Source organism: Halichoerus grypus, chromosome 12 (assembly GCF_964656455.1).
Source record: "Halichoerus grypus chromosome 12, mHalGry1.hap1.1, whole genome shotgun sequence".
In the NCBI taxonomy this organism is placed as follows: domain Eukaryota; kingdom Metazoa; phylum Chordata; class Mammalia; order Carnivora; family Phocidae; genus Halichoerus; species Halichoerus grypus.
Window position 1 is genome coordinate 13,143,614 of NC_135723.1, and position 22,155 is coordinate 13,165,768.

Sequence of the window (22,155 nt, forward strand, 5' to 3'; positions counted from 1 at the left end):
CATATCATTGAACTTTTACACAATTTTAATGGCTAAACAGTACTCCACAGTAATAATACGCCATAGTGCTGTTCAATAATCCTCTGTTGTTAGATATTTAAATTATTACTAACGTTTTAGTATTATCAAGCAATACTATGAAGAACATTCTCATAGCTATATTTATATAAAGTCATGATTACTTCCTTCTATGTTTCTAATAATGGAATTGCTAAGTTAAAGGACACATTTGATTTTAAGAAATAATTATAATATCAACATTAAATACTTATACAACATTTAATATGTGCCAGGCACCATACCATGCCCTTATTCTATGAAAATGCAAGCATTACATGAATTTATCTGATTTCATATACTGACAATTTTTTTAAAAAATCCTTGTCCTTCCCCAAATAAACCTCAACATAATTCCAGTCAAATCTCCATTGTTAAGTTCTCACACTTCATAAACATCTAAATGCATAAAAATAAGCAAGATCTTTTAAGTGGCATTGGGGAGGAGACCTTTCTCTAACAGAAATTAAAATGTAATATAAGGCTGCAGTAATTACAATAATGTATGCTAGCAGGACAGGCAAAAGGATCTGTAGAACAGGAGAGCCCAGAATATGTACAAATTTTATATAGGATAGACATGACAGAATAGCATAAGAAAGACTCAGCTATCTAAATATTTTCAAAAACTAAAATATAAATTTTTTAAAAACCAGAAAATAGAACTACCCTACAACCCAGCAATTGCACTACTAGGTTTTTATGCGAAGACAAAAATGCTAATTCAAAGGGATACATGCACCCTGATGTTTACAGCAGCATTATCTACAATAGCCGAATTATGGAAACAGCCCAAGTGTCCATCAACAGATGAATAAAGATGTGTGTGTGTGTGTGTGTGTGTGTGTGTGTGTGTGTGTGTGTGTAATAATACTCAGCCATAAAAAGGAATGAAATCTTGCCATTTGCAACAACATAGATGGAGCTAAAGAGTATTATGCTAAGGGAAATAAGTCAGAGAAAGGCAAACACCATATGATTTCACTCATATGTGGAATTTAAGAAACAAAACAACTAAGCAAAGGAAAAAAAAAAGAGAGACAGAGGCAAGCCAAAAAGACTCTTTATAGAGAACAAACTGATGGTTACCAGAGGGGAGGGGGCGGGGAATGGGGGAAATAGGTGTTGGGAATTAAGGAACGCATTTGTTGTGATGAGGAATAGGTACTACAAGGAAGTAGTGAATCACTATATTGTACACCTGAAACTAGTATTATACTGTATGTTAACTAATTAGACTTTAAAACTTTAAAAAATTTAAAAATAAAATTGTTTTAATACCTGAAAATTAATTAATTAAAAAAACTAAAAAACATTCTTACAACTTTCCAGAGGGTTGAGCCTTCCTAAGCATGAGACAGCTCACCTTCCCTCAAAAAAATCCCCCAAACTGACAGATGGGACCAATACAAGTTTCAGAATAACAAAGAACACAGAAAAACAAAGTTAAGGGCAAAGAGTGGAAATGGGAAAAATTATCTATATGTGAAACACATAAAACATTTGTATTTCCATAAATCTTTCCAGTTAGTAAGCAAATGCCAAAGAAAGAGGCAATTCACAGAAGAAATGGCAAAAACATGAAGAATCTTGAGCCTCATGGTTTACTGCTCTAATGGTGATGATGCCCTAAATAGTGCTCTGTCACTTCCACCCCTCACCACCCCCACTGCGGAATTCAAGTGCAGAATTCTCTCTCTTTATTAATGGCCACAGTATTCTCAATGTCGGATCACCTGCTTCTTCACTTCCCCCTCTTCTCTCCATTTCAAACTGATACCATGGCCTCTGCAACTGGCATCTGTCTTACATGCCCTGTTGCTGAGTTTCATTCTTATGACTTCCTTTTCTAGGTCTGGGTTTGATCCAACTGAGGAGCTCACTTTTTAACTTCTGGTAGGTTAACTAGTCAATTAAAGCTAGTCATATGTGACAAGTTCTTCACTCTTCTTGACAACTTTTACTATTAATAATTAGAGACTACTTCTAAGCTTTCAGAAAAAAGTTTCTTTTTCTGGGCGCCTGGGTGGCTCAGTTGGTTAAGCAGCTGCCTTCGGCTCAGGTCATGATCCTGGAGTCCCTGGATCGAGTCCCGCGTCGGGCTCCCTGCTCAGCAGGGAGTCTGCTTCTCCCTCTGACCCTCCCCCCTCTCATGTGCTCGCTCTCTCTCATTCTCTCTCTCTCAAATAAATAAATAAAATCTTTAAAAAAAGAAAAAAGTTTCTTTTTCTTAATTTCTGGGTCTGCTCTCCACATAGTAAAATTTCACTAGAAGACTAAAACGAAAATATTTAGTTCTCCCAAACCTCCATCTCAATTATAAACAATTATTGTATTACTGATCTATTTCTGCCCTCACAATCAATAGACTACCAAATTATAACAAATGCAAACTTGACTGTGTGCTTACTGTTTGCAATACTCTTAAGTGCTTCATATGCATTATTTCATATAATGCAACACACCTATGAATTAGGCATTATTACTCCATTTTCCGGATGAGGAAACCAAAAAGTACATAATGATGGAAGAAGCATGGATTCAAAGTATACTCTTAACCATTACATATATTTCTCATTACTATTACTTTATAACATCTGCCCTAAAAGAACATACTTCTTGTTCAGAAAATATTACCAAGAGAAAGGCACTCCCCACTTTCCATGCCCATCTACTCCTTCCCAACGTTCCCACAGATTCCTTGTCCCTTAAACTCCACAATCCTTTTGCCATAAATCATCTCCTGATGGGCACCTACACATTCTCATTTCTCTATGTTCTTTAAACTCTAAATTTCAGGGGTGCTTGACTGGCTCGGTCAGTAGGTTCACAACTCCTGATCTCGGGGTTGTGAGTTCAAGCCCCACCTTGGACATAGAGCTTACTTAATTATAAAAAAAAAAAAAGAAATGAAAGTAAACTATAAATTTCAACACAAGATGCTAACTCTGTATTTCCTTGTGATCCAGAGAAGAGAGTCATTCCTAATTAAGATTTTACATTACATGCTATATTTCACTAAATACTTTCCTGTATCTATTAACTGATTATGCAACATTTACAATCATGAAAGGTTCATTTGGTTATTCTGGAACAGACTATAATCTGTTTTATAAATATTTTCCTCCTCAATTCAACTCAAACATTTACTGAGCACTAACATAAGAAACAGGAGAGCAAGGAAACCAGATGCCTGGATAGTTTTTATATAAATCACTCCAAAGACGAACATTCTTACTATGTTACAACTATATTCAAAATCAATTAAGAAAAACATTAACACCAGAAATTCACTCACTTAAAAAAATGGGCAAAGGACATAAAAATAGGCAATATATGGATAAAGAAATATAAATGGCCGGGTAAGCACAGGAAACTGTCCAATCTCTATAGTAATAAAAAATAATTATTAAAAAGACAGGATACCATTTTTCACCTATCCAAATTGTCAAAGATCTAACAAAATCATTGCTCCGTGCTATTTTTTCTGAAAAAAGTAAAAAAAGTATTTGTGCCTTGACATTGTATTTAAGGTCAAGCACCGTTTTTCATCCTAACCTACCTTTCCAGCCTCATCTTCTATACTGACCCACCCTATCCACTACACTTATCCCTCTCAATTTACACAGTATTTTCATCAAAAAGAATTTGGGGGAGCTCTTTGGGCTTTTGTCTTAAATAACAGCTTTATTGAGATCTAATTCACATACCATACATTCACCCATTTGAAGTACACAATTCAATTGGTTTTAATATATTCACAGACTTGTGCAACCTTCTCCACAATGAATGACCTCAAAAAGAACCTCATACTCATTAGCAGTCACTCCCCTTTTTCAGCCCTTCCCCAAGTCTCTGGCAACCACCACTCTCTTTTTTTCTACAGATTTGCCTATTCTGGACATTTTATATAAATGGAATAATAGTCTTTTTTTAACTAGCTTCTTTCACTTAGCATATTGTTTTTAAGGTTCATCCATGTTATAACATTATCAGTTCTTCATTTCTTTTTTTTTAAACTCTTAAAAATTGTGGTAAAATATATAAAAATCAACCATGGTAACTACTTTTAAGTGTACAGTTCAGTGGCATTAAGTTCATTCACACTGTTGTGCAACCAATCACTACCATCCATTTCCAGAATTCTTTTCATCTTGCAAAACTGAAATTCTGTACCTATTAAACAATAACTGCTCATTCTGCACCCCCACCTCTACTCCCTGGTAATCACCATTCTACTTTCTGTCTCTATGAATTTGACTAACCTCAGGTACTTCCCGTAAGTAAAATCATCCAGTATTTCTCCTTTCGTGACTGGCTTATTTTACTTAGCATAATGTCCTCAAGGTCCATCCATGTTGTAGTTGTGTCATAATTTCCTTCCCTCTTAAGACTAATATTTCATTGTATGTATATACCACATTTTGCTATCCATTCATCCATCCGAGGACATATGGGTTGCTTCCACCTTTTGGCTACTGCAAATAATGCTATGACCATAGGTGCAAGTATCTCTTCAAGATGCTGCTTTCAGTTCTTTTGAGTATATAAGCAGAAGTGGAAATGTTGGATCATATGGGAATTCTACTTTTAACTTTTTGGAGGAATCATTGTATCATTTTCCACAGCAGTTTTATCATTATTCATTCCCACTGGCAAAGAACAGGACTCCAATTTCTCCACATCTTTGGCATCAGTTGTTATTTTCTGTTGTTTTTATTTTTGTTCTTTTGATAATAGCCATTTTAATGGGTCTGAAGTGTAACTCATTGTCGTTTTAATTTGCTAATTGTGATGCTGAATGTCTTTTTATATGCTTAAAATCCATTCAAGTCCTTTGCCCTTTTATTTTTGTTGAGTTGTAGGAGTTCTTAGACTGATTATGAAACCTTATCAGATATGTCATTAGCAAATATTTTCTCTTATCTCATGAGTTGCTTTTTTACTCTTTTGATTATGTCCTTTTGATGCATAAAAAATTTTAATTTTGGGGGCGCCTGGCTGGCTTAGTTGGTAGAGCATGTGACTCTCGATCTCAGGGTCATGAGTTTGAGCCTCACGTTATGTTTGGTGTAGAGTTTAAAGTGTTTTTTTGATGTAATCCAATTTCCTTTTTTTTTTTTTTAGTTTGGGTTTGTTGCCTGATTTTGATGTCGTACCCAAGAAATGGCTGCCAAACCCAATGTAGTGAAGTTACCCCCTACGTTTTCTTGTAAGAGTATTCTAGTTTTAGCTCATATATTTAGGTCTTCGATCCATTTTGAGGTTTGTTGCTTTTTGTTTTTTTAATATGGTGTTAGGTAAGAGTCCAACTTCATTGTTTCACATATGGATATCCAGTTTTCCCAACACCATTTGTTGAGAAAACTGCCTTTCCCCATTTTAGCACCCTTGTCAAAAATCATTTGACCATATATGCCAAGGTTTATTTCTGAGCCCTCAATTCTGTTTCACTGGTGCATATGTCTGTCTTTGTGCCAGTACTACAATCTGATAACTGTAGCTATGTAGTAAGTTTTGAAATCAGGAAGTATGAGACCTCCAACTTTGTTCTTATCCAAGATTGCTTTGGTTATTTGGGGGTCCTTTGAAATTCCATATGAATTTCAGGGTGAATTTTTCCATTTCTGCAACAACCATTGTTGGGATTTTCATTAGAATTGCATTAAATCTTCAGATTACTTTGGGTAGTATTGACATCTTAACAATATTAAGTCTTCTAATCCAAGAACACTGATGTCTTTAATTTATGGTGTCTTTAAGCTCTTTTAAGCAATGTCTTGTAATTTTCAATTTACAAGTCTTTCATCTCCTTGGTTAATTTATTCCTAAATATTTTATTCTTTTTGATGTTACTGTAAACGAAATTGTTTTCTTAATGTCATTTCCAGATTTTTTGCTGTTAGAATACAGAAACTCATGGTTTTTGCACATTGATTTTGTACCCTTCTATTTGCTGAATTCACTTATTAATTCTAACATTTGGCTTGGTAGAATCTTTAGGGCTTTCTACATATAAGATCATATTGTCTATGAACAAAGATGATTTTATTTCTTCCTTTCCAATTCTGATGTCTTTATTTCTTTTTTTTGCTTAATTGCTCTGATTAGGACTTCCAGCACTACGCTGAATAGAAGTGACAAAAGTGAATATCCTTGTTTTCTCCCTGGTTTAGAAGAAAAGCTTTCCATCTTTCACTAGTGAGTATGATATTAACTGTGGACTTTTCATATATGGGCCTTTAATATGTTGACACGGTTTCCTTCTATTCCTAGTTTGTTGAGTGTCGTTATGATTAAAGAGTGCTGAGCTCTGTCAAATGCTTTTTCTGTATCTACTGAGATGACTGTGTGAATTTCTTCCTTCATTCTGTTAATGTAATGTACTACACTAACTGATTTTCATATGCTGAACTATCTTTGCATTCCAGGAATAAATCTCAGTTGGTCATAGTGTATAATCCTCTAAATATGCTGCCGAATCAAGTTTGCTACTGTTTTCTGAGGATTTCTGCATATTCCTCAGAAATAATTGGTCTACAGTTTTCTTTTCCTGTCGTGTCTTGGCCTGGGTTTGGTGTCAGGGTAATGCTGGCCTTACAGAATGGGTCTGACAGTGTTTCTTCATGCTCAATTTTTTGGAAGAGTCTGGAGAGAATTGGTGTTAATTCTTCTTTAAATGACTGGTAGAATTCATCTGTGAAAGCATCTGGTCCTGGGCTTTTTAGGTGCGACTGTTCAAAGTTTTTGTTACAGATTCATCCCCTTACACTTATAGGTCTGTTCAGATTTTCTATTTCTTCATAATTCTTGGTAGGTTGTACATTTCCATGAATTTTTCCATTTCATCCAGGTTATCAAATTTATTGGTATAAGTCTTCATTCCCTTTTATGGCATAATAATACTGCACTGTATGGATATACCAGATTTTATTTATTCATCAATTGATAGACATTTGAGTTGCCTGTGTTTTTTGACTATCAGGAATTATCCTGCCATGAACATTAGTATACAAGTTTCTGTGTGGACATATGTTTTTCTTTCTCTTGGATATACCCCAAAAAGTAGAAGTTCTAGGTCTCATGATAACTCTATGTTTACTATTTTGAAAAAAATGCCAGATTGTCTTCCAAGATGTTTGTACCATTTTACAACCAATGTTTGAATCTCCCAATCTCCACATCTTTCCCAACACTTAATCTACCCTTTTTCTTATGGCCATCCTATAGTGCGTATGAAGTGGAATCTCACTGTAATTTCGATTTGCATTTCTTTGATAGCTATGACACTGAACATCTTTTCAGTTGCTTATTGGTCATTTGCATATCTTCAGATTCAGATCCTTTGTACACTTTTTATTTTTTGTATTTTTTTATTTTTAAAGATTTTATTTATTTATTTGAAAGAGAGAGACAGGAAGAGCAGGAACATAAGCAGGGTGAGTGGGAGAGGGAGAAGCAGGCTTCCCGCTGAGCAGGGAGCCCGATGCGGGGCTTGATCCCAGGACCCAGGAATCATGACCTGAGCTGAAGGCAGACGCTTAACAACTGAGCCACTCAGGCGCCCCCTTTGTACACTTTTTAAACAGGTTGTCTTTTTATTATTTGGTTGTAAGAATTCTTTATATATTCTAGATATAAGTTCCTTATCAGATAGATGCTTTACCAATATTTTCTCCCATTCTGTGAATTGTCTTTTCACTTCTTCAGTAATATCCACTAGGGCACAAAAGTTTCTAATTTTGATGAAGTTCAATGTATCTACTTTTTCCTTTATTGCTTCTGCTTTTGGTGTCTTAAAAAGGCTTTAGCTAATCTAAGGTCATGAAGATTTACTCCTATATTTTCATCTAAGAGTTTCGAGGTTTTAGCTCTTATATTTAAGTCACTGATCTGAGTTAATTAAAGTGTATGAGCTGACGAAGAGGCCCAATTTCATTCTTTTGCATATGGAGATCCACCTGAGCCAGCACTGATTACTGAAAACACTATTCTTTACCACTAAATTGTCTTGGTATCTTCATTGAAAATCAACTGACCACCAAAAATGTTACTGTTTTATTTCTAGACTTCCAATTCTATTCTACTGGTCTTACGTTTACCTTAAAGCCAGTACTATATAGTCTTGATCACTCTAGTTTTACGGTTAAGATTTGAAATCAGGAAATATGAGTTCTTCTGTTTAAGGTTTTTGACTGTTTCAACTCTATTGCATTTCCATATATATTTTAAAATCAGCTTGTCAGTTTCTGAAAAGAAACCAGCTGGGATTTTGATAGAAACTGAAATGAATATACAGATCAATTTTCCATCTTAGTAATATTAAGTTTCTCGGATCCATGAACAGGAAATGTCTTTCCACTTATTTAGGTCTTCTTTAAATTTTTTCAGTGATGTTTTGTAGTTTTCAAGGTACAAGACTTTACCTTTTTTGTTGATTTATTCCTAGATATTTTATTCCTTCTAAGGCTATTACATATTAAACTGTTTTCTTAATTTCACTTTGGACTCTTCACTGTTAGTGTACAAAACTACAACAGATTTTTGGGTACTGATCTTGTATTCTTTCACTCTGATGAACTCATTTATTAATTCTAAGAGTTTCTTAGTGGATTCTACAGAATTCTCTATAAAGTGTGTATATACACACACATGTGCACCACACACACATTAGTTACTTCTTCCTTTTCAATCTGATTATCTTTTATTTAATTTTCTTGCCTAATTGCCCTGGCAGTGTTGAACAGAAATGGTGAGAGCAGACATCCTTGTTTTTCATAGATGCCCTTTATCAGGTTGAAACAGTTCTCTTCTATTCCTAGTTTGTTCTATTCCTGCCTTATAAATTGGAACAACCTTTCTGGAAAACAACTTGGTGATACGTGTCAAGAAATTTCAAAGTTCAAATCTTTTGACCTAGTATTCCTACTTATATTAATTTATTTAAGGGAACAGTCAGATGTGAATAAGAGTTTTATGTACAAAGACATTAGAATGGAAGGAAATTGGCTCCACTGTCTAACAGAACTGTCTAGAACATGCAATGTAAGTGCTGGGGAGCACCATGTGGGAATCACAGATTACAGAAGAGTGACATTGAGACTTTTTCCCTCACCATATACTGACACTTTGCCACAGCCATTTACTATAGAATATTTTTTTCCTGATTTTTAGGAAAATTCCAAATTAAAATTCCCTCTTCAAACAAATACTAATATTGAAAGCATTATAGCTTAACTTAATTTGAACATAGCAATTATAACACTGACTTTTGGTTGTCCAGGATATCATGTTAATTTTAAGTATCAAAATACTATTTTGTTGGAATGATACCAGTAATTGTTTGGGTTTTTTTTAAGTCTGAATACTAAATATTTACATCTTGAGATAGAGATCAATGACTATAGATTTATTTTATACTGCATATAGTTGCAAAACAAAAAGTCTTCTCTACCCAGAGAATTATAAACTGCTTTAAATTTTTTTTAAGACTTATTTATTTATTTGAAAGGGCAAGCAAGCATGTGAGCGTGAGCGGGAGAAGGAGCAGAGGCAGAGAGAGAATCTCAAACAGACTCCCCACTGAGCACAGACCCCCCCGACATGGGGCTTGATCTCACAATCTCGAGACCATGATGACCTGATTGGAAATCAAGAGTTGGATGCTCAACTGAGCCACTCAGGCACCCCAAATTGCTTTAAATTTTTTAACTGAGTATGATTACATTCATTCAGAAAGTATCTTCTATAAATTCATAATCCTCAGTGGGAGCAAGAAAATAATAAAAGCAAAGCTTCTACAGCAAAATAATTTACACTCTAGTTCAAATATTTGATGAACAGTGAAATATGAACACTAGAGTACTAAAATTAATACCACAATTGCATCCCACTCTCTTTCCATTCTTGAAGATCAACTAAAAATCTAGAGGTACAGGAAATGTTTTCTTTGAAAGAAAAGCTCTCCCTTGCTAACAATAAAAAGATTGAAAGACAAAAGGTTCAAAGATCCCCTCAGTTATTAAAAAGATGGAACTGTCTGAAGATAAAGAATATTAGGAAAAAACTGAGAATTAGTTTGGCCTTCCTCCATTCCCCAGATTATTTCAGAAAAAGCTTGTTTAGCATAAAAATCCACCTCTGACTTATTGATACTACTTAACCCTGTTTTCTTAAGGATGATTTCTTTTTTAAAACAAAATAGTATTTTATTTTCAATTTTTTGTAATTAATTTTTTTTTCATTTTTAAGTAGAGCCAAGTTTTAAAAAATTCTTTATGGTGTTACTCTTATATCGCTAAAGACTTGTGTTATAATAATGCAAATGTTTATATTTTTGTATTAGCAATTTTACTTGATACGTGTGTTGTTTATAATTTTCATATTTAAACCATTTTAAGTATTTGGTTTTACTTTTTTTTAGTTTCATGAATTTTATTTTATTTTATTTTTTAAAGATTTTATTTATTTACTTGACAGAGACAGACACAGCAAGAGAGGGAACACAAGCAGGGGGAGTGGGAGAGGGAGAAGCAGGCTTCCCGCTGAGCAGGGAGCCGGATGTGGGGCTCGATCCCAGGACCCTGGGACCATGACCTGAGCCGAAGGCAGACGCTTAACGACTGAGCCGCCCACGCGCCCCTAGTTTCATGAAGTTTAATATGAACAATTAAATCAAAGTTCCCATACTATCTTTCTGCTCCAGGATAGCAATCACAATTAGTATAATGGCACAGAGCTAGATTAGAACCCAAGGACTTCAAATCTAGTTCCCTTTTCACCAAATCCGGCTGCCTCATCATGGTTCCCATCAAAATTAATAGATTCATTAAAAAAGGATTATGTGTTATCTCACACCTATTAGAATGGCTATTATCAAAAAGACAAGAAATAACAAGTGTTGGTGAGGATGTAGAGAACAGGGTACCCTCGTGTACTGTTGGGAGAAATGTAAATTGGTGCAGCCATTATGGAAAACAGTATAGAGGTTCCTCAAAAATCCAGAACTACCATATGATCCAGCAATTCTACTTCCAGTTATTTATCCAAAAGAAATAAAATTCTAACTCAAAAAGATAAATGCACCCACCACGTCCACTGCAGCATTACTCACAATAGCCAAGACATGGAAGCAACCTAAATATCTGTTGAAAGATGAATGAGTAAAGAAAATGTATTAAAAATATACAATGGAATATTATTCAGCCATAAAAAAGAAGGAACGCTTGCCATTTGCAACAGCATGAATGGACCTTGAGGGTACTGTACTAAATCAAATAGAGAAAGACAAATATCATATGATCTCACTTATATGTAAAATCTAAAACAAAAACAAGAACAAAAAAAACCCCTGAACTCATAGATACAGAGAACAGATTGGTGGTTACCAGAGGTAGGGAACAGGAGGTAGGCAAAATGGATGAAGGCAGTCAAAAGGTATAAATTTCCAATTATAAAAGTCATGAGGATGTATTATACAGCATGGTGACTATGGTTAAAAATACTGTACTGATATCTGAAAGTTACTAAGAGAGATCTTAAAAGTTCTCATCACAAGAAAAAAAATTCTATGTATACTGATGAACGTTAACTGGATTTATTGCGGTGCTCATTTCACAACATATGTAATATCAAATCCTTACGTTGTTAAAACTAATATAATGTTATGTCAATTATATCTCAATAAAATAAGTAATTTTGAAAGAGGATTTTATGTTTTAAATTCCATACTCCCTTTCTCCCTCTCCCTCTGCCTGCCACTCTGCCTACTTGTGCTCTCTATCTCTGTCAAATAAATAAATAAAATCTTTAAAAAAAAAAAAAAAAATTCCACACTCCCTGACATATTGTACTGTATTTAACTAATACCTGGACTCTAAATGTAACTTCTCACACAGTAAAACACTTTCTTATTTATAATCATTCCAATAATTACAAACAGGATTATGGTGGGGAAAAAGATGAGGAAGCAAATATATGAAAATCTATGATTTGTAAAATACAGTGCTAGGCATTGTGGGGGAGACAAACAAAAAACAAAGGACTCGAGGGAATTTATAATACAGTAAGGAAAATAACTTACAGCCATAAATATAACACAAGGAAAACTATGAACACTTTTATGTTCAAAGATAACAGTCTTTTAAAAAGTTATTTAAAGTATGGACAGGATATAGTAAGTAGAGCTGATTTAACTCATCCAGCTATTAGTTATTCATAGTACCTTCCATGGCCTACCCACTGAGCTAGGTAGGGGTTATAATAATGTATAAAACAGGTATGATTCCCATCCTCACATGGTGAAACAAATAAGGCTTTTAAATTGCATGTGTCTAGTCTACATAGAGTAGAAAGTGGTCCAGTTGGGCCTCACTGATAGATAAAGTAACATACAGTCTGAGACCCAGAGGATGAGAAGTCAGCCTTTCATATGGTGTGTGCACACGTGTGTGTGTGTGCATGCATGCATGTGTATTGGGGGTAGAGAGGTTTAAGCCCAGGGAAGCAGTACATGTAAAGACTTTTAAGACAGAGAAGTGCATTGGCATATTTGACAACTCAAAACACCTATATGACTGAAGCTTGGTAGACAATCAGAAAAATGGCAGAGATGGGGTTAAAACAGGCAAGGACATGATCCCAAAGATCAAAGAAGCAGGAGGTCCAGGGTATGTTGGAGGAAGAACAAATATATTAATTTGACTACAGAACGAAGTTAATGAAAAACAACATTACACACAACCCTCATGTATAAGATCTTAATTTAATCCTTACTACACAGTAAGAGAAATAATGTTTCCCTTTAATAGTTGAAGAGGTCACAGGCTCAGAAGGGCTGAAGACCTTGCTAATAAGGTCGCACTGCTCATAAGCAAAGTCACAAATTCCAGACATTACAACACAAGTCAAACCTTTCCACTACACAATAAGGAACAACAAAAAATAAGCTGAAAAGTACAAACTGGATTAAAAATCAAGCTAAGGAATATGGGCATTATGGACAAAAACTAATGGAAAAGGACCCCAATTAAAAAGATGATTCTAATTATCTTCATAGTACATATAGAATACTGTCAAAATAAGTTCCTTTCTACAAAATTACCGTATATTATGTCAATCATTTTTATACTGTTCCTCAGAAGAGTAAGAGGGTGTGTGTGTGTGCGTGTGTGTGTAGTTGGGGACGGGAGGGGGCTAAGTATCATGTTCAATCAGAACATACCTATTTTACTCGCTTATCTTAATTTAACTTGAAAAAGAATTTTGCTCTTTGAAAACAACAGATTATAGTGGAGTCAACTCTGGTTCCAAAACTTACTTTGAAGATCCAAAACCTACTAGAAGTAAAGCCTTTCACCACCATATGCCTTATGATAACTACTTTAATAAGCATTCTGATTTCTTTTTAGCTTTTCTGCTAAATGTCAAGCATATGCCACTACAGTTTATTAAAGGCAATTTCAGGTAAGAGTTTCACCTCCACACCTTCAGAAATAATACAAATGTCTACCATAAAGTTTCCTTGTATGTTAAGGCATGATATTAAAAATGTAAGGGAAATACATTCTATACTACTATAAACTATTTCTCAATAACTAAAAAATGAAGACTAAAAATTATGCACTGATGTTCAAAAAACAACTACTACTACTGACAAATATGCTTTTTTGTTTACTAGGTGACTCAAAAATCACTAAAGTAAATAATTCTTCAACTCAACTACATTTATAATTACAGTATGACATTAATGCAATAGTTTTATGTACCTAGTAATTACTCAACTGATCAATACCTATGACAAAATCTGCAAGTCAGCAACATCATGCATGAGCAGAACTGGTTATGTAAATATGTATGCATACCTTTGTCCTTCTTAAAATCCAAAGCATCTTCTTTATCAGTCACTATTTCCTTCATATTGATAATACTCTGGTGGGTAAGCTGCCGGAGAATTTTAATTTCTCGAATTGCTGTAATTGGAAAGCCTTCCTTTTCATTATCTAGACGTACTTTCTTTAAGGCTACCATTTCTCCTATAAAAATTAAATAAAATCAAGTTACCAGATGATAAAACCAAATGACATTTTTCTTAATTTTAACTTTATTTTAATTCATAATGTCTGTTCCTACCTCTGGAAATTACAATGTTTATAGTTAAAGAAATTAAGTCTCTGGTTAAATACAAATTATAAGATATTTATCCAAACTGTGGAATACTATACAACTGTTAAAAAAGGATGGGGTAGGCACATAGGTATTGTTATTTTATGCTCTCCAAGATATAAGTAAAAAAAGGCAAGGTGATGATGAACAGTAGATGTATTACACTACCAATTCTAAAAAGTGAAGGAGGGGAGGATAAATTTACCCAGTATGCTTATACATGCATAGAATCTCTGAATAGATGAGAAAATTCTGTACACTGTGCAGGTGAGAAAATAAGCTCAGACATATTAACTTGTCCAAAGGTGCCCAGTTACCTAGCAGTGAAACTGGGATTCAAAAATCTGGTTTAGCTATCTCAGAAGTATGTGCTCTTCTCACTACACTAAATGGCTTCACAATTCAGATATGAGTGAGTTCTGATCAGATAAAATTTAACTATTAAATAGAATACACAAACACAAATCCTATTATAAGAAAAAATTCCCTATTCTAAAAGTCTGTTCATTCCACTTCTTTGGAGAAAATAGCAATTCTGTACTTACAAATATTCCAAAAGAACAATGTTTATCCTTTTAATTATCAAAACTGACTTGATTCTTTTTGATGGAAGTCTAAAATGTAGTATGATTCCTTGTTTAATAAACAGCTTTTAAAAGTTGTAATTTAATCTTTTTGATAATGCAGAATCATCATTATAAATATTATTACTCCATGCTGTAATTGCCCTCCAGAGTTTTCTTATACAAAATGGCTTCTACTTGTTTAATTTAACAAGGAATTATAAGTACAGATGAAGCACTGGCTCTACCCATTAGTTGGTAAAATACATAGCCTCTGACACAGTGCTGCAAAAACTTTTAAAACTTTCTCGCAGGTTCCCAATTATGTTCTAAAAGATTAAGCTGTTAAATCTAGCCTCCAAACAAAGGGTACCTTCAACAGAAAAAAGAATATTTTGGGTAAAAGAAAAAGTGTTACATAAGGCTTAATACAGCAAAATTTACTACTAAGACGGTCAAGATACGTTTGTCCCCTGATTACTAACAATGTAAGAATTTATTCACAATTAAAGAAACCTAAATCCCACCATACTACACATCACAAATACTAAAAAAAACTTTAAAAGTATATGTTTACATACCCACTTACACGTATTCATCTTACGTTTAGTGCACATATAAAACAAAAAACAAGATCAAACAAAAGCATGATAAATTCAAATTTAACTTAAAAAAAAAAAAACACCTCAAATTACACATTTGAAGAGAAAAACAAATTAAGTACATTCAATAGATCTAGAGATCCAGAGCAGTTGACATACTTACCAGTGTCTTTATCCCGGGCCTTGTAAACTTGTCCATAGGTACCTTCTCCAATAATTCCGATGATATCAAATTTATCCACGCAGCGTTTTCCCCAGTCAATATCTTTTTCTTTGATTTCACCATAGCGAGGCCCACATATTCTATCAAATATAGTTCTGAAGTTTTTATATACAATCAAGCAAGTTCAATAAACTGTTTAATATTTAATATCCAACCCTCCCCCAATCTTAAATCCTTTATTTCCCCCAACCCTTGCACATTTGTGATCATCTAAGACAAGTAACACTGTAATTTGGTATTATAAATTATCATGAAAGTCAAGGCATCATTTCTCCATACCAACTCTTCTTCTAACAAGCTGAGAAAAAGAAGTAAAGCTTGTATGAAGAACTTTCAAAAATAAAATGTAATTTTCAATGAATGGATAAAACCAACACTAATACAAAGAGTTAAAGTTCTCTAACCAACCTCCACAAAGATTTCCTTTTCATCCATTATATATATATATGTCACTCATTTTTCGAAAGACAAGTTTGACAATGAACATTACCAAAAATCTAACTATAAAGCTTATTGACAAATTTAGACTTATGGCTAGATGAAATTACCTTAAAAATGAAAACACAAGAAAGATTTTTAGTCCAAGAGAGTACAAAAGTATTAATATAATCAATTCTCAGGAATCCACATTGTGTGTGTGTGTGTGTCTGGGTGTGTGTTTTATATATATATATATATACACACACACACACAGACACACACACACACATATATATACACACACACATATATATGACAAATATTTGACATTCTAAAAAAAAAATAGGTAATTTTGTAGTCTCTCAATATTCTGGTATTGTAATAGAAATTCAACTAGAGGAATAAAGCTACAATACTCAGAAAGATGATTTTAAAAGTTTAGTTTTCTACTCTATACTAGAAAATGACCTCATACTCATGCTAGGCACCTGAACAGCAATTCTAAAATCAGATCTAACTCAAAGTCTTACTCACACTTTCCGTTGGTTAAGTAGAAATAAAAAAAAGAATCAATGTTCTCCCCCTTTAACTGATAAACAGGTTTCAAGGGAAAGAGTTATCTCTAGGCACTTACTTGAAGCTAATTTAGGATACAGATTTCAAACCTTCTTCCACTCCACCTCTTGCAGAATGAAAAATACACTTAGTTATGGGAGCAAATGGAGCTAAAAAGCAAAGGAAAACATAGCAGCTTGCCCATTACTAATTTTGTTTGGGCTCACTGAATGCTGACTTCCACCTTCTCCAATTTCAGTGTTTTGTGTTACTTAAATATCTTAATTATAGGAATTATCTTCAATATATAATAACCCAAGAAATTAATACATTACAAACTGTGAGAGAATATTAAATTTGGTTTTATTAGTCATTTTGAATAGGTACGCAGGGAATTATGAAATTTTTTCAAAACTCTAGAATTTATTCATATACTTTAAGTTTAAAGAATAAATACACTTTTTATTATTTTAAATCTTAATGTTTTGTTTTATGGTTTTATGATGACCCAGAATCATTTCTGGTCAATATAAGAGCAGGTAGAAAGCAAGCACATACTTAGGCCTCCTTTTACTATGTAACTGTGTTGCTGTTTTCTTTTCTTCTGGACTCTTTGAGAGATCATCTCCTCCTGGTAGCTCAGGGGGCAGTGGTAGATCAGCAAGTAAACATCGTAGTTTCTTCTCTACTTCTTTTTTAACCGCTTTTACTGAAATATTTCCTCGTAAGCTAAAAGAGAAAGGAGTCACACAAATAAAACCTAAATATTTATCTGCGAAATAAAAATGCAGCCACATCTTACACTTAAGTAGCAATGGCAAAAAACTAAACTAAGTTTCTTTACTTTCCAGCTAAAATAATGTACTATGTTCAATTGCAAAATACAAAATTTGGGGGCAAAAATGATACAGGATTAGATAAAAACTAAGGAAATCTGAATAAGGTGTGAAGTTTAGTTACAATACTGTATTGATATGTGTTCACTGTTAACAAACGTACCATACTAATGTAAGATGTTAATAATGAAGAAACTAAATACAGGGTATATGGGGACTTTCTGTAGTACCATTATAATGTTTCTGCAAATCTAGAACTGTTCAAAAAAAAAGTATACTTTTAAAGATGATATAGAATTACTATAAAACTGTAAATTAATACTAAAAAAGTTAACTTGTCATGCTTCACAGGAAAATTCATTAGTTTTGTGATAGCATTTTGTTTGACTCTATTGCAGAGACATAAAGAGGTTTCTTACGAAATAACACTACATGCTATTATTTATCTTGCCCATTTAAATAACCACAAACAACTAATTTAGCTTTGCCCCTTTTCAGGGTTAATTTTCTTAAATTGAACAATGATTCTTTTAAAATTTTTTAAGGTTCTAGCTTACTGATATTACAGGTAAAAATTTCAGTTAGTTTTGTACTTTTTTGAATTCATAAAGTATATCTTAACTAGGTAATTTGAGTATTTTAAACCTCCCAGTTACTAAAAAATCTGTTTAATAATAAGATATTTCTTGAAAGAGAATCTTCACACAGTTTCATAGCAGTTATGAGTCCCACAATGAAAAAGTTTAGTGACACTAAACCACTGGGGTCACAAATTACAAATGACATTATCAAAGTAAATCATTTCATTTTAATTATAACTTCTATTCATTTTGAACATCAATATTATTGCACAAACGCATGTTTTAATACCATCTGATAAAAAGCATTTACCAATAACTGTAATAAAATTGTGCCTTTTCTTCATAACCTCACTAGAAGGGTTTTCTTTTTTAGATTTTATTTATTTATCTGAGAGAGAGAGAGAGCGCACTCAGGAGAGAGAGAACGAGTGAGCAGGGGGAGTGGCACAGGGAGAGGGAGAGAGAGAACCCACAGCAGACTCCACACTGAACACAGAACCCCACACAGGACTGGATCCCACCACCCGAGATCATGACCTGAACCAAAATCAAGAGTCAGAGGCTTAAGTGACTGAGCCGCCCGGGCACCCCAGAAGTTCTTTAACAAAGAAAATATGCTCAAAAGGAAATTGGTTTGCAGTTTTATTTTTAAAGTAATGGTATGGGAGTGCCTGGGTGGCTCAGTGGGTTAAGCAACCAACTCTTGATTTCAACTCAGGTCATGATCTCAGGGTGGTGGGACTGAGCCCCACATGGGGCTCCACACAGGTAGTTTGCTCAAGATTCTCTCTCTCCCTCTGCCCCGCCCTGCCCCACCCAATGCTCACAGGCACGTCCACACACTCTCTCAAAACAAAACAAAAAAATGGATCACACAGCTCACTTTTCAGTATTAATGTTTGTCCATTCAACACATTGATATTATGCTTCTATGTGCTAGGTATTAGGTAAGGCACCGGAGTTTAACAACAAAAATAACAACAAATACATTAAGATAGAACTCCTCTCAGAAAGGAGCTATGGATAGTCTTTCGGAGAACACAGTTAAATAAGCAGCAAGATAAAGTACTATACAAAGGGGTTCCTAGAGTAATGTAGCTGAAGGGTAACTAAATCAGGATTGAAAGACAGTAAAGGCTTCTTTCTAAAAAAGGTACCACTTGAACTGTGCCTGAAAAGAAACCTATTTCCAATAATTTACTTAGAAAACTGCAGTCTCTTACTTGTAAAGTTTTAGTCAAAAATTCTCATTTGTCTGAATATTCAAATCAACATTTCTAGAGGAAAAAAGTAAAAATCTTAAATTTACTTACAGTATTACATGAACTACCAAATTCAGCAAGGCTCCCAGACTTCAGAGAAATGAAATACTAACTTTCTAAGAATGACACTATATAATTAAAAACATCATTATTTTAATTGACTACTTTTTCTTTTTTTTAAAGATTTTATTTATTCATTTGAGACACAGAGATACGGAGAGAGAGAGAGCATGAGCAGGGGGGAGACAGAGGGAGAGGGAGAAGCAGGCTCCCTGCTGAGCAGAAAGCCTGATGCGGGGCTCGATCCCAGGACCCTGGAATCATGACCTGAGCTGAAGGCAGACGCCTAACCATCTGAGCCACCAGGCGCCCCTAATTGACTACTTGTAATAACCAAATAGGAAGTATGATTTTTAAAAGTTCCCATGTATTAGAGCAACAAAAACAATAAAATGCCTTAACAAGAAATGTACAAGATCAATAGAAGAAAATTAAAAGATATGACTGATGAACATAAAACTGGATCTGAATGAATAGAAAGAAACCATGTTTTTGTATGGAAAACTGTAATATTGTAAAGCTATCAGTCTCCAAATAAATCTACTACATTCAGTTGAGTCCCAAACTTGACAATTTTAATATAACTTGACAAGCAGACTGACTATAAAATCTGTCTAAGAATAAAAGCAAAAATCTGCCCAAAAATTTCTGAAAAAGAATAATTAAGTGCGATTTGCCCTGTCATGTGGTCAACCTATTTTAAAAGATCCCAAACCAGAAGCCCAAGATTGGCTGAAGTCCAGGAATATGTATTATGGTCTACCCAACGTTTTATAAAAAACTATGAATTAAACTGCCAATATTTTTAATTCAGAAGATTTACATAAATATTCAGATTTCAGGCTTCCTAAAAAAAAAAAAAAAATCAAAAGCTCTAGCAACACTGGGGCCCAAATTTATGTGGGCTTCAGCAGCACTGAAGCTGAGACTGAATAGCAGAGCTATTCACTAATCAGTAATTTACTCCATCTCTTCAACTTTTGTATTACCTGCCTACCCCTACAGCAGAAATCTGAGTTTGAGAACCAATATACCATGCATCTAAAGAAGTTAAAACAAAAAAGTACTAGCAAAGAAATAATAAAACATGTTAATAGAAGAGAGAGTCCAGAAATACAGATATCTGTAAGAATTTTTATATATGGCACCACAAATTATGGATTATTCAGTAAATGATGTTAGAAACTGGATCTATCAGTCCACAGGGTGATGGGGGAGAGCATCTTCTGCGTCATGTAATAACCAAAAACAAATTTGTGTGACTTGACTTAATCTTTTTAACTTTATAAACCCATAAGGTATAAAGGAAAAATGATTAGATCTGACTAGATTTAAAAATGAAAAACATACATATAGCCAAAAACAAAAAAAATAAATGTCAAAGACAAGCAAAAGACTCTGATAAGCAAAGATCAAGATCCCTAACATAAAGAGCACCCACAAATCAATTAGAAAAAGGAAAACAATATTAAGGAAAGCTAGCATAAGATATGAACAAGTAGTTCACTGGAAAAAAGAAGTACCCAACAAGTATTCTGAAAGATGCTGTATCTCAATAATCAGAAAAATGCAAAATTAAATAATTACATATTTTAAAGACTATATAAATTGGTAACAGTCTTATTAAAGTACAATTTGGGGGTGCCTGGGTGGCTGAGTTGGTTAAGCATCAGCCTTCAGCTCAGGTCATGATCCCAGGGTCCTGAGATCATTCTCAGCGGGGAGTCTGCTTCTCCCTCTCCCTCTGCCGCCCCACCCCCTCACCCTCTGCTTGCACTCTCTCTCAAATAAAATCTTTAAAAAATAACAAAAATTAGGGGCGCCTGGGTGGCTCAGTTGTTAAGCGTCTGCCTTCAGCTCAGGTCATGATCCCAGGGTCCTGGGATCGAGCCCCACATCGGGCTCCCTGCTCCGCGGTAAGCCTGCTTCTCCCTCTCCCATTGCCCCTGCCTGTATTCCCTCTCTCGCTGTGTCTCTCTCTGTCAAATAAATAAATAAAAAATCTTTAAAAAAATAAAAAATAACAAAAATTAAAAAATAAATGTATATACTTTATCCTGATAACTATCCTACAAAAACTGCTCTCATATACATAAAATATTAAGAGTTTGATAGCAAGCAATTATAAATCTAAGTATCGGGGCGCCTGGGTGGCTCAGTCGTTAAGCGTCTGCCTTCGGCTCAGGTCATGATCCCAGGGTCCTGGGATCGAGCCCCGCATCGGGCTCCCTGCTCGGCGGGAGGCCTGCTTCTCCCTCTCCCACTCCCCCTGCTTGTGTTCCCTCTCTCGCTGTGTCTCTCTCTGTCAAATAAATAAATAAAATCTTTAAAAAAATTAAAAAAAAAATAAATAAATAAATCTAAGTATCCCTTAATCAATAGCTGAATAGTTAATAAGAGCATGATTTATCCATTCCTATAGATAGGAATATTGAACCTATCTATATACCAACATGGAAAGATCTCCAACACATTAATGAAAAAAACAAGTCAAGGAGTATTATGCATAGTGGGACCCTAATTTTTTTTAAAAAATAAAACAATTTATTATATGAAAGCATATAGTTAACAGTCTACCTTGTGATTTTCAGAGAATAATAAATTCCAGGTCTGGAAGAGAAGCAAAGTTCAAAGTGAGCCTAAAAGATATTACTTGGCCAGGAAGTACTCAAAAACAAGTGGGTCATGTCAAAAGGACAAATCAGTCAGCTTAAAGGAGTTCCCACTGGCCAAGAACATTTAGAGCATCAAAAAGAAGAGTGACTGGTGTTGAATCGATCTTTGGCCACACATAGTAGTAGTAGTACCCAGGGGGTCTTAAAAACTTCTATAT

General features: G+C 34.3%; 1 protein-coding gene across 4 annotated transcripts in view; it reads right to left on the reverse strand.

Moving 5' to 3' along the window:
- Nucleotides 1-22,155, reverse strand: part of CDK13 (cyclin dependent kinase 13) — a 119,897-nt gene that overhangs the window by 67,749 nt on the left and 29,993 nt on the right. For all 4 annotated transcript variants that reach the window (XM_036069647.2, XM_036069645.2, XM_036069646.2 and 1 more), the window contains exons 3-5: nt 17,142-17,312; nt 15,549-15,688; nt 13,920-14,090 (exon numbers count right to left, since the gene is read on the reverse strand). In XM_036069647.2, the coding sequence (XP_035925540.1) occupies nt 13,920-14,090; nt 15,549-15,688; nt 17,142-17,312 (482 nt within the window). The remainder of the gene's footprint in view (nt 1-13,919; nt 14,091-15,548; nt 15,689-17,141; nt 17,313-22,155) is intronic.